Source organism: Zosterops lateralis (genome assembly GCF_965231275.1).
Source record: "Zosterops lateralis genome assembly, chromosome: 6".
Classification (NCBI taxonomy): Eukaryota; Metazoa; Chordata; class Aves; order Passeriformes; family Zosteropidae; genus Zosterops; species Zosterops lateralis.
This window is the reverse complement of record NC_139761.1, coordinates 5,656,633-5,669,950: the sequence shown is the minus strand read 5'-3', so window position 1 is coordinate 5,669,950 and position 13,318 is coordinate 5,656,633. Positions and strand designations below refer to the sequence as shown.

The 13,318-nt window shown below is 40.7% G+C and overlaps 1 protein-coding gene across 1 annotated transcript in view; it reads right to left on the bottom strand.

Annotated features, from left to right (window-relative positions):
• Positions 1-13,318, bottom strand: part of MNAT1 (MNAT1 component of CDK activating kinase) — a 116,379-nt gene that overhangs the window by 70,610 nt on the left and 32,451 nt on the right. Inside the window, exons 2-4 of the mRNA XM_083863685.1 lie at positions 10,952-11,104; positions 9,293-9,366; positions 895-998 (exon numbers count right to left, since the gene is read on the bottom strand). Coding sequence (XP_083719811.1) covers positions 895-998; positions 9,293-9,366; positions 10,952-11,104 — 331 coding nt within the window. The remainder of the gene's footprint in view (positions 1-894; positions 999-9,292; positions 9,367-10,951; positions 11,105-13,318) is intronic.

Here is a 13,318-nt window from a genome sequence, read left to right as displayed (position 1 = left end):
GCCTTTAAAAGGAAGAGGTTCAAACAAACATTTTTCAGATTCCAATCTCCTCCTGTGAAATCCTAGAGCTAAAGAAATCACTCGGAGTTTTGCCACAGACTTCAGGGGAGTGAGGATTTCACCCCTACTGATATGAAAGCAAGTCCTTAGTGCAACTGGATTACAAACACAAACCCTTGTTATGTCACACTCTGGGCAGACATTTTCCTTCAAGAACTGATAACAATGTGTATTTTTATGCTAAAAAAATATTTAACAGATTAAACTTTTCTTACAGGAATAAATGCATGCAAGTTTATTTTTAAAGAACAAAATGATATGTGAGCCATAATTTAATGAATGAATCTTCAAAGAACCCTGTGTTTTGCATACAGATCATATATACAATATCCCTGATGTTTCAGTTATCAGCTCTTGAACAAAAGTTTTAATGTTTGTTTCAACATCTTTCATAAACCAGGCCTGTGCTTTGCCTCAATTTTACAACTCTCCCCTGGGAGCTTCATAATGTCTGAGTCTGGATTCTTTTTTTCCTTCAGATGAGAAAAGAACGATTGTCCTGGTGTAGGAATGAACTTCATCTCTCCTGGATATTGTCCAACGACACTGCCAGCACACGAGCTGTGGTGATGTATTAGACACAGGCTCTACTGCCTGCCCCTCTTCTCAAGCCCTTCCCAAAATAAAGCTCAACTACATTTCAACTATCAACCTCAACATTTAAATACAAAGAACTTTGCATAGTGCTTTCATTTGATCTGTTTTAAGAACAAATTTAAGCTTTGGGTTTTTTTTTTTTGTTTTAAGCTTTGATTTGTTTTAAGAAGGTACTCCACAAATCCTTTAATTCTTTAACAAATGAATAAAAATTGAAGGGGAGAGAAGTTAACTAACCAGTTTTAACTTATTCTTCTGAATGACTTCTTTGTTATCCTTTTGATACAGCTCCATTTTCTTTTTGGTGTTCTCCAAGTCCACATTGTTGGTCAGGTTAAATACTGCATAAATATTATAAAGACAGAAAGCAAAAGTATTAGGTCAGCATGCATGACTATGACAAAGAAACACTATTCTTATGCTCTCTATCCCTTCTAGCCAAATATAAACATTGCAGTAACAGAACTTATTTAAACATGCCCTATAAAGACAGAGACAATCTGCTAAGTCACTGCACTTCAACGAAAGCCAGCAGAGTTTTTGTAGGTTTACACATCTGCCGGAGATTAAAATTTGAATCTTGCATCCCATTTTGTGACACTGGTAATGATATGCATAAAGAATCATCATACTGCCCATAAAACATTGACCTTTTCAAGCAGCAGTTACAGCTAAAAACATGGTGATTCCTGTAAAATTAAATCAGACCAAACACAACCATATAAAAACAAGTTTAGAAATTAAGTCATTCCATTTCACAGGGAATATCCAATGCACAATGACTACAGTGACTGAATTCTCAGGTACACAAAAATTCACAATGCTTGATAACTTAAAAGGCACCAAGGTACAATTACCTTTATTATGAGGAATCTGCAGATGCTTGGAGATTAATAGGTCAGCTGAACATCCTTTTGATGTCTCTCGACGGTGACAGACTATATCTCATGTAATTATGAGCAAGCAGGGTCGGCCAGCAAGCTCCACAGTTTAGCACAACATTCCCAATTATTTACACATGGCACAGACGATATCTCCAAAAATTGAACAGTTTCTATAATCAACAGCTTGAAAGATTGTAGATGGTTTGGATGATTTGTAATTTGATCCAATGCCTGAGCCCTTCACCTCCAGGTCACTGGTTCACCTGTGGGTCAAGTGAATTCCAGCTAAACGCTCTTGTCACTGGGGAGTTACTTGGTGATCCCCATCCAGAGAGGATGCTGGGCTCATGCCCACGGCCCTAAAGCTACTGACCAGTGCCAGCACACAGCACTCAAAGCCCCCAAGAGCTCTGCCACGTGGCTACAGGAGCAGCACAGAAACTTCTGCTGCCACTGATAAATCCCTCACGAGAAACAACCGCGTGGTGACTGAGCCGTGTCAGACTCTGTGGAGGGGAAGGAGGTTCTTGTGGAAACATCACCATGGGACTTGGGAGGTTTTGGTTCAGCTCTCTCTTCCCAGGCTTTTTTAGGCAGCCAGGGCCAAGCTAACCCTGGGCACAGGCACCACTGACTGCCAAGTCATTTGTACCAGTGAGGCTGCTACAGAGGAACAGAAGGAAGCAGCATGAAATCTGCTGTTGCTCATCAGGATAACACACATCTCAGTTTGGAGAACATCAACTCCCTTCTGTCAACCTCCTCACAGGCAACAAGGCAGAAACGAGCAGTTAGGAGGGTTTTAGGCAAACCAAACCAAAAGGAGCCAAGACTGGCAAACCAGGTGAGAGCAGTGAAGGAAAGATCAAGAAATCAATGCCAGGAGCAAATGGAGAAAAGGAGAAACAGGAAGGTCCAAAATGGTAGAGCTGTGGGATGCAGCTCAGTTTTGCAAGCCCAGCTCACTGCTGCCAAGAGAGGCATTCCTGCTGTTAGGCCCCTCTCCCCAAGAGAGATAATAACATTTCATTATATTTTTATATATTTAATTATATTTATAACATTTAAAAATACTTATATTATTAAAAATACAAAATTTCCTCCAACTGCAACAAGAAAGGGCTCAACAAGATACAGTTCAAGCACTTCCTAACCTTAAAAAGAAAAAATCATTTTTTAAAAAAAGGTGTATTTATTTTTCCCCTTTTCCAAATAATAAGCAGTATCAAGAGGAATAACATTTCAATTCAGACTGGCTCCTGAATCAGCTGAACTCTTGCAGCCCCACCCCAGCATCCTCAGTTCAGAGAGAAGACCTAAGAGGGCTGAGTTTGTGCTTTAAGAATTTCAGAATCAACACTTGAGCTGAATTTTGGAACTTTGCTGCTGTTCCTGGGCAGACCTCTGGGCTTCTGTACTAGAGGACTCCCACTGGAAGAACCAGGAGAAAGGGAATAAAGGTTCCTTTCTCCTACACACCACCTGCTGTATCTCCATGCTATAGCTTCAGGCAGCACTTCTCCCTGTGCTCCTGATCTCATCCCAGCTGGAACCTCTGGGCACTGCCATAACCCAAACAAGCCACTCAAAGTTCAGCTCCTTGGTTTTTAGAAGCAAGCTACCCATCCCAAATGTTTGGTTTGTTTTTTTTTCCCCCCTCTCCAAAAAGCATAACATTTTCCTATTTCATATTGTGACAAACGCACACTTTCTTGGTTGTAGCAATCTCTCCTTAGTAAAACATTATTTTAGTCTAAATCTTTAGTATTTTAATGGGCAATCTGACCACCAAATTTCCAGCCCACAGTTGCCCACTGACAAGAAGTTTTAAGATTTGAGTATTAGGGCAGAGAAGAAGTATCATGTGAAAATGCTGGCACACCATCAGCCCAGGGCTCTGCAATGACAGCAGCTGCATGGGAATGTCAGCACTTCCTACAACTTAAATCCACACAGCAGCTCTCTAAACTCTACAATGACGACACAGGAAAGAAATAGCATATGAGCCATGCTGTGCCAGCAGGATGCCCAGTTGCCACCTTCAGGTGCATGAGGAGATGCCAAATTGCCTCCAGGCTCCTGAACATCATGAATATTTCTCTAAAAATAAATCCGGCAATAAGCTGATGATCTCTGTTTTATAATTATTGCTGCTTGAAACCTTCGGGGTTTGTTTTTTTGCTTCTTTCTCAGTTATTTTAATAGGTTTGACTGGCCACAATTTGGTCTGTAAAACAAGAAGCTTAAGATTCAAAACTCAAACTGGGGAAAAGCAGGCATGTTTTAAACACCTGCAGATGCCTACCTTTGAGAACTGCTTACAAAAATGGGTGTATTTTGGTACTTCATAGGAAGTAAAATTTCTATCTAAAAAAATCCATTTCTGCATCAATGTTTGGGAAATTTTCAGCAGCCACTGGCAGTCACCCTAAAAGCCCACTGCTGTGCTCATGGTGAAAGTGTTTATCCCCTTCTTGTTCTCTTGCTGTGTCTGGAACCAAACCACAGCTACAGCCCTCTCAGCAAGTCAGATCTGCTCATACCAGGCTGACTCTGCTCTGTCCATCTCACTCAGCTTTGGCCCTCAAGAATATCACAGGACACCAGAAATCAGAGATTCAAACTTCCAGCACTCTCAAAGGCCAGGGCAAATCTATCCCAGAGAACACTGATATGTAGCCATAGATGAGGAGCACTGTCCTGGTCCTAAGCATCTCCTCCTCAACACTGATTTGTCCACATTTCAAGAATGGAAATGCTTAAAACATTTTGTTTTAAGACTGGAAACAGTCTAAAAAAAGTGTAAAAAAAAAAAAGTGAAACAGTGGAAAGCGTAACAGTGGATCTGTCTACATCAACTTCAGTGTCAACAGCCGCTCTTTAGTACATAAAAACAGCATCTTCTCTCTACAATAAACTCCTACCAGCAAAACAAGCTGCTCTTTGACCCTGCATGGTTACCAGTGGCCACCCAGCCAAAATATCTTTCAACATATTTTCTAATAAATTTTTCATGAGCTTCAAACATCTTTTCATCAATATTTATAGAATACAAATTCTTGCCATTGTACCCTCACAATTACAGCTGACAAGTCTGTTTTGCAAGGAGCACAAGGGCACAAAAAATAATTAAGATATTATTATTTCTCTCTCTTGTCCCCTGTCCCCTCCACAAGTTACTTGGCACTCAAAACCCAACAACTATAAAACCAAAGAACACAGTTGCTAATACTCAACATACTAACTTTAACATAGCTAGGACTATGCAGCACTTTTTTAATTTGGTCTGCTTTGATTTTTGCCAGAAATTTAGTTTAAATATACTTCTTAGCTTAAAAAAAATAAATTATAGAACTAGAAGAACTAGAAAGAGTTAAAAATCCCAACTCACATGCTACACCTACCCTGAAAAAATATTGATGTAGATCTGAATATGAGTGGCAAAGCAGATGGCTGGTTTGAAAAGGTTTCAAAGAGAAGACAGACTTATTTTTGTCCATGTTGAAATATAGCATAAGCCGATATAAGAGGCCTGAAGCCCTTCAGGGAAAAGAAACAGAAGCTGTTTTGTATGCAACAATTATTTATCTACTTATCCATCTCACATTGGTTGGTTTATAAAATGACTTGCCTTGAGACATCTGTTAAGTATAACAGGAAGACTATTGTGTTTTTGTGAAACATTTCATTCTATTTAGGTGAAACTCCCAACTTCTAAAATTCAGCCTCTACAGGGGGACTTTCTCTGCTTTTCAAAACAACAATGTTCATTATACAGTTCTACAACAAATGGAAAAATATTTTCCTAGTTATAAAAAAGAAAATGAAACAAAAATTTTAATTAAATTGCACAAGAATTTGTGCAGAGACATAACAGCATGAATGAGTATCACTGCACTGCAGGACTAAGTTCCTCAAAGTCTCCCTGTTTTAGACTAAGACTAAAAATTATTAGCATTAGGTCGTTGTGAACAATATTCCTCCCATCCTACTACAAACTCTAATTATCATCTTCATAAAACCCCAGACTAGGAATGGCAGAGTGCTACAGAGGGAAACACAAGTTCATCTTCAGTCTGTCTGGATGTCCCAGACTAGTGTGGCACCTTCCCTTGGGGCTTTTGATGCCTGACCCCTGTACTTTCAAAAGGGGTAGGAGAGGAGTCAGGGGAAAAAAAGATGGACAAGAATTTAACAGGTCCCTTCCAACTGACATCTCTGTGATTATCAAAAAATAAGTATCAGAAACGAAAGAAAACCCATAGTTAAGCCAGGGAAGTCTAGGTGGGTATTGATAATTGTTTCTGTTTATCCTCAGTGGTCTTTTATTGAGTTAATAATTTTTCCAGAAAAATTGCATAGTAATGAGAGATTGAAATCATTCAGCCCCATCAGTCTAAGAAAGACCTTTTTGGCTGGAACAGTGTGAAATCTTTGTTCAGGTGAGATGATTGAAAGAGATCATTGATAAAGCTGCCTAATTTCCAGTTGGGTTATAGCCTGTGTGAAGACCAACAGCACCATCCTCGAGAACACACACAAGCAGAGAGGGGAAAAAAAACCAAACCACAAAACAATAAACAGCAAAACCCACAAGTGATCACAGATAGCAAAACCCTTTCTATCCAAGGATCACTTGTCAGATAAGTGCTCCGAGCAAGACAAGTCAGGAGGCAGCCGGTATTGCAACAAGTCCTGGAGATACAGGAACACACAACTAACAGCAGCCTCCCTCGAAGCTGAAAGCAGTGAATGATTTAAAAAGCAGCAATTACCGCAAACAATTGTGCTGCGGTAATGCCCGGGGGCCTCACTCAGGTACCAGGAGAAGGTGCCAGGCACACACTGGGAGCTCTCCTGCTCTGAAGAGCTTGGAAAAATGGCTACAGAGATATTCTGGGGAAAAAGAAATACTTGGGGGAAGAAGAAAACTTTCTACAAAGAGCAAGTGAAATTTGCATTGTGTCCAGAGAGTGCAACTTGCAGCAACACTCAAAGGTTTAACCAGGTCCCTTCTCATCATATGGGCACAGACCTGACTCACTCACATTCATGTTGTCCATACCTTTCCCAAAGACAGGTTTTAACCCTTTCACTTTATTTTTATTCCTTCTGCTAATGACAACAAACTGTGTTTACAATGTTCTCAAATTGTCCAGCTGATTTTTCTTCTGGGGAAAACTCGCTTTAAAATGTGGTTTTTATTTAAAGCCTTGTTTAACACATTTTAGCCCAAAGCATTATTCAGTGGCTACACTCTAAACCACTTCAAAAACCTGTTTTTTATAATAGAAATCTTAAAAGGTGACTACCCTAATGTTTGCTTGACGTTCCCCCACACACACACCACCACCCAACTCGTCTTTTTCAACAGAAAAGGTCTGTAGGTATAAAACACCTGAATACGAAGGGGAAAAATGTGTTTCAAGTGAGGTCAGCAATTGCTGTGTCTCATTCCATTGCTAGTTTTGGAGCTGACCTACCTGGAATATTTGGAAAACCTGTCAGAATCAGGGTGATGTGAAATACACCTATACGTGATGTTTACATTTTCACTTTAAACTACTTCATTTAAACCCCCACAACAACTCCAGAAACAAAACCTTCCAGCAAAGAGGAGAAAAAAAAAAAAAAAAAAAGGTAAAGCTGCACTTTGACCCTCTCACAGAAAAACTGAAAGTTTGGGGCATGGAGAGAGAGGGGAAATCCAGTTCCCTGGCTCCCTACCTTCCCAACCACCATCAGCTACTGCCACCCTGCTGAATGTTGGCTCCACAAGGCAAAGCTGCCCTGCACATCCTTTCTTTTCCATCTTTCAGCCCAGTTTTCCACATGAGCAAGCAAGCTCATGGGAAATCAAGCTCAAGGGAATTCAGAGACACACAAAAATGAAATAACTCCTCTCAGCAGTAAAGTGTGGGATTATCACACAGAGTCAATGACTTTTAACACACTGTTCAGTCACACCATTCACAACATGCACTGGAAAATGTCACACCAGACAACTGCCAGGTGGGGAATTCTGCCCAGGACCACAGCAGGGATGGGCTTGGGGACAAATGTGCAATGGGCTTTGTCACCAGGGAGAGCAAACAGGGCTTGAACTCTTGCCTGAAGTGATGTTGTTGAATCTAACCTGTCCTCTGGGATCTGTCTGGAGTTGGGATACCAGACATGAACTCACTGACAGTGAAAATTAAGAGTCTTCTGACTGCACCCCTTCTTTCCCCTCATCACTCTGGCTGCTACATGAACAAACTAGGATGCAGTTGGACTTCCAATTGCTTTTAGTATTTTAGGTGTCCCTCTCAGGTAACTAACTCCAATTCCTAAAAACGCTATCAAGCTTCTTCACTATGACTTGCAGGGCCAAAACAATTACTGGCCAATTTACTTTTTTCATAAGGTTATCAAGACCAGCCAGGTTTCTGCTGCTTCTAAACCAAGTTCCCAGGACAGGATTTGGAACCATTTACAATGTAACCATCTAATCCCAAGAGCTGTAAAATCATAACATCCTGCTCAAGTTCATGAGGTTCCAACAATTTCAGGCAAAACTTCAACTCCCTTGTTACAGATATTGAAAAGCCTTTCAACAGCAGTTAAGTGGGAAATTGTATTTAATGCTACATGAAAAAAAGCAGGTTTGCTTCCTATACACACACAGATTCTTCCAGGATCCTCTGGCCATTCTTTCTATTCATTCTCTCCTTCCCCCATACCATTCCGAAAAATACACAAACAAAGCTACACCCACATCATCTCCTCCAGATACTTGGACCCATGTGAGTGTGACTGGTGTTTCCCAGCCACACCATTTGGCTTCCCAGCCTCAGCCTTCTGATGCCAGTAAAAACATGATACATTGCTCGCAGCAGTGAGTGTATTGGATACATTTCTACAAAACACCACGGTGCAAAAAGGAGCAAGGGCTCCTTTGAGAAAAATGAAGGAAAAGTGTCATCTCCATGGTTTCCTTCAAATCACATTCACTACCCCTCCTACATGCTCTAAGTCACCTCTTCTTCCTCCAGGTCAAAAAAAAGAAAAGCCTCAGAAGCTCATAAAACCCAAGAACAAACCATTTAGGAGTCACTCCTTTGAACACATCCTTGTTTTTCTAAGCAAAACCCATCACTCCACCATAAATCACAAGTCACCCTAACTAAGAAGAAAATAAACTCTGTTGATAACATTGTCCCTTCCCCAAAGGGCAAAGTTCTGCTTCAGCTAATGCAAAGAGAAAGAAATCAACGTCTGTTCCCAAACCTTCTCCTTCTGCTCAGCAACATAAAACGCTACCACAGTGGTATGTAAGGTCATCAGCTTCAAAGCAGATCCAACTACTGTACTTGCAGAAGCAAAAATGATGAAAGACACCATATGGCTTCTGTCATGGTAGATAAAGCTAATGGAGGCATATAATGAAAATTTCAATTTCTCCTCTCTTTGTTTAATCTTTGCCAGTGCAGCATTGACAGTCCCCTGCAAGCCTTTCTTTTCCAGCTTGCTTCCTCTTTGGATTGTGTTTTTTTTCTCTGGCAGACAAAATGTTTTACTTAACAATGTGCTACAGTGCAGCAAATATGATTAAAGTCCAGAAAATAAAGTAATTAGATAAAAATCTGATACTATGATAAATCATATTACAGAAACTGAACTTAGACATTCTCCTAGGCAGCTGAGTCAGAAGATAAAAGCCTGTGGTCTCATAAGCACAGCACATCAAAAGTGCAAGCATTAAGACTTACCAATTTCTTCTATTTCTTCCAAGAAATCATTATATTCATCTAGAGTGGGAAAGTCTTCCTCTCTTTTATTGTATCTTTAAGAGAAGAGAAAAGTATTTATAAAACACAGAAGGACGCAATTTCCATTCAGCAAGGCTTTTGCTGCAAGCTGATTAAGCATTGATCTAGTTTTATCTGCTGTGTGCTTTGTGACTCCCAAACTGACCTGAATCTTTAATGGGAGACAGAAGTGCCTGTTCCAAAGGAAAGGAGGGAGCCTGGAAGAAATCGGTGCTATCTTTGCCTATTGTTTACCAATTCCTTTTCCAGGGTTACAGGTAAACACCAGCACAGAGGCCAAGATAGAGGAACTCCCAGCCAGCTTCTTAACAAAGGCAGAGGCAACAGTAACACCCACAAGAAAAAAAAAAAAAAAAAAAAAGCTTTTTCTAGAAAAGGAGTTTGGCTTTGTGCCAACAACAGAAAACATATGTCTGCAACAAACTGAAAATGCTGTACAATTATCTCATATCAATAGACCATTCCAGCACTCATGTTCACCTCTTCAGAGCTGGAGAAAGTAAAAAGATGAAGGGACAACTGGCTTGCACATGGACAGCTTTTGAAAGTCAAGATGTGCAGACTTTCTACCCAAGAAAATATAAAACTGAGATTCTGCCTGATCTGTGGACCGTGACACCCAGGAATATAAAAATCCCAAGAAGTGAGGTCATATTCCAATTTGGAGCTATTTTTTCTGTAAGTGGGTCAAGCATTTTCCAACATTTTCTCTTCTAACTAAACTTTATTCCATGTTTAATGAACTATGTTGACTTTTTCCACTTTGACTTCAATAGACCTTAAAATCCAACATCAAAATTATTACTGCTTTCCACATCAGCATCTTAGTATTCAGTGGCAGTTTCCCCACATCTCAGCAACATCATATGATTCATTTACTATTGTACCAAGTTTTAGATAAAGGCTGACAAGCTTATCATTTACCTGTAAGTTCACTTAGGCATACACAGCTCTCTCTGGGTTGTTACATTTATCAGATTTTCTTCTATCAAAATACCAAGTGGCTCACTTATTTTCCTTATAAAATGCTGCTTTACCGGCCACAGGGAGTGAGATGCAATTTTAGACCTCATTTATCTCAATTTCAAGTGCTTTTAAATTTGTATGACAGACTGGTAACACCAGGCTTGTAAGGAACCATTTCCACTAACAATTGCTGTGTGAAGCAAAAAACAATGTGAACTCTCTTTTGCCCATTTTGATTTTGAAGGGAACTGGCCTTCAACTCTCAGAACAGGTCCCCAGGGAACAAAACAATCAAGGTCCTGTTTCTTGCTCTACTGCCACATTCACCCCCTCAATATCTAATCATCTCCATTTTGGAGCCAAGTCTTTGCCAAAGAAGGCCACATACAAACACCCAACATTTTCTAATGCTAAGCAGGAATCCCTCAAGGCTAAATTGAGAATTCAGCTCTCAAGTGTTGGATGAAATCAGATTCTCTGAAATCCCTCCATGATAAATGGAGTCAAGTTTTATGGTTTGCCACTTCAAAAAAAAAAGAAAAATCTCCTTTGTACTACTGACTAAGTCAATTTTTAAAAAAATTGATCCATGAAATACATCCATTTTCTGTTCTTTTAAATGGTGACACTCACATTTTCAGCACTTTCTTCCGGATTTCCACTTCCTTGTCGACAGCAGGATCCTCAAAGAGCTGCACCCTGAAGTTGCTCTTCCTCAGGGGGGTGTCACACTCGTGGCAGTTCCCAGCCCCTCTCACAAACAGCAGCTCCACACAACTCTCACATCTGCGGGAGAAAGGAAGGGGTGCAAAGGCACACAGATGTTACACAGGAGCTGAAACACAGGATTGCCCCCCTTTTTGCTGTTTGCACATCACATCTTCCCTGGATTTCACTCTTTCTGCAGCCCCCACCAGTGGCAGGAGGCCAGGGCTCTCCACCCAGGGCTCAGCAGCACAAACACATCAATTCTCCTGCCCAAACAGCTCCAGCTCTTGGCTGGGACCAAACATTAACCCAAACAAAATGATGGGGTCTGTATCAAGGGGAAACTTGTTTATTGACACCAGCAAACCCATTTCACATGGACCAGACTGCAATGTCCTTATTTACTCTAAGCACCACCTCGCTGCACAAAAAATGTTTATTTTCTTGATGCTGCAGTGGAAGGAGAATTCAGTCCAAGCATGGACACAAATCTTGCCTGCAGATTTCCAAGCCTATCACAGATGAACTGCTACAACAAACCTGAGCTAAACTCCAGCCCAGCAAAGCTAAAAGAGTCAAAACCATTTCAGTCAGCAACCAGCTTTACACAGCTCTCCTGTGCCTTCTGGTAATGCTTTTTAAATGGCATATAAAATAAACTTTACCTGGAGGCTGCACAGAAATAAACTAAAAATACCTTTCTGCTTTTATGTCTCTTGACCTAATGAAGGCTTCAGATTTTAACAAGATACTTGCTGACCAGCCAGTTGGCATATAATAAAGGAAGAACGCATAACAAAAAAGCTGATTTTAAGAAAAAAAGTACTTGGGTAGTAATAATGTGCAAATTTCTAGCAGAGGACAACACCTGCTGCAGTCATTTCCTACTGCTGGGGAGGCAAAGGGGAGCCTATTTATAGCTTTGCTATATTGAAGCCAAAACAGTTGTACATTAAGGGCTGAGCCATGTTTTACCTTCACAAACCCAGCACAAAAGCTAAACAAGTTAAGAGAAACAACACTGACATGGTTGAGAAAGACCTTAAACAAAACTTTCACACTGCTGACCTATCCCCAACTAAACTGGTTCCAGTCCTTACAGAGGCAGAGGTGAGGAGAGCCAACCAGTTTTACCCAGCTTCTGTTTTCAAGATTAGAAAGTGCAAAACAAACACAATTGTATCTCACAATTAAAAAAAAAAAAAAAGGCTTTTTTTGTTGTTAACACAGGGAGAACTACAACTTCAGCCTGCACCTTGCACAGCAGCTGCCAATGTTAAAGAGCAAACCTTGAATTTACTTGGGCATTTTCCTGCTCCAGAATTCCTTTAGTTAGAAAACAAAGTTATTTATAAATACAAATTATCTGGGTAGAGAAAGATCAAACCTCATCAGCACACTAAGCCTGGAATTTAGAAGCTGCAGGAACATGGACTCAATAAAATAATGAGAAATTAATATAATGTACGTAATGAAAGTAATTTATGTCCCCACTAAAGGAGGAGTAATAGTAAATGCAAGGCAGGGAAAGGGTTTTCTCCTTCCTCCCCCAGCCTGTCTGTGCATGCAGGAGCCCGACACAGGGACAGCTTCACTGCCTCCTTCATTCTGGCAGCTCGTGCTGTTTGTGTCTCTCCCAACACAGCAGACAAAGCACAGAAAAGTTCCTGCCTCCTTCTCCCTAAGTCAGAGAATAGGGAGTGTAAAGCGACAGAACTCAGCAGGTGGATGCAAGTGCAGGTGTTTGTATTGTTTTTTATCCCAGTGTTGCCTAAGGACCAACAGAACAGGGGCTCCATGTGCAGGGTATTATTCACAGACAGTAGCACCTGAAACTACTTCACTCCCCCTTCCCTAAATCAAAGACATTTCAAGTTTGCACAGGACTTGACTATGGAAAAAAAAAAATCCCTCCTTGGAAAAGCACTTCATACAAGTGCTTCAATGCCTTCCCCAACTGAAACCACTGTTTCTAAGGCTGCAAAATAGCTTTCCATACATGAAAAGATGAGTCAACACCTCACTATGGGAATCCCACATCAGGTGATCGCATTCTCACTCACTCAGGCACATCCACCCTTATATTTATTTGGAGATAATTCCTTCTGAATTCAAAGGGGGCTGTATGGGACAAGTCAAGGGCAGAGCTGGACTCTGTCCATATCCTGCCTCCTCTCCCATCTCTGGACAGATTTAATACACACAGATCCCAAGTTTCCTTCCAAACAGATCTTTGCCCCCACAAACAGCAGCTACTCCACCACCAATGGTGATATCAGATCACACATTTCC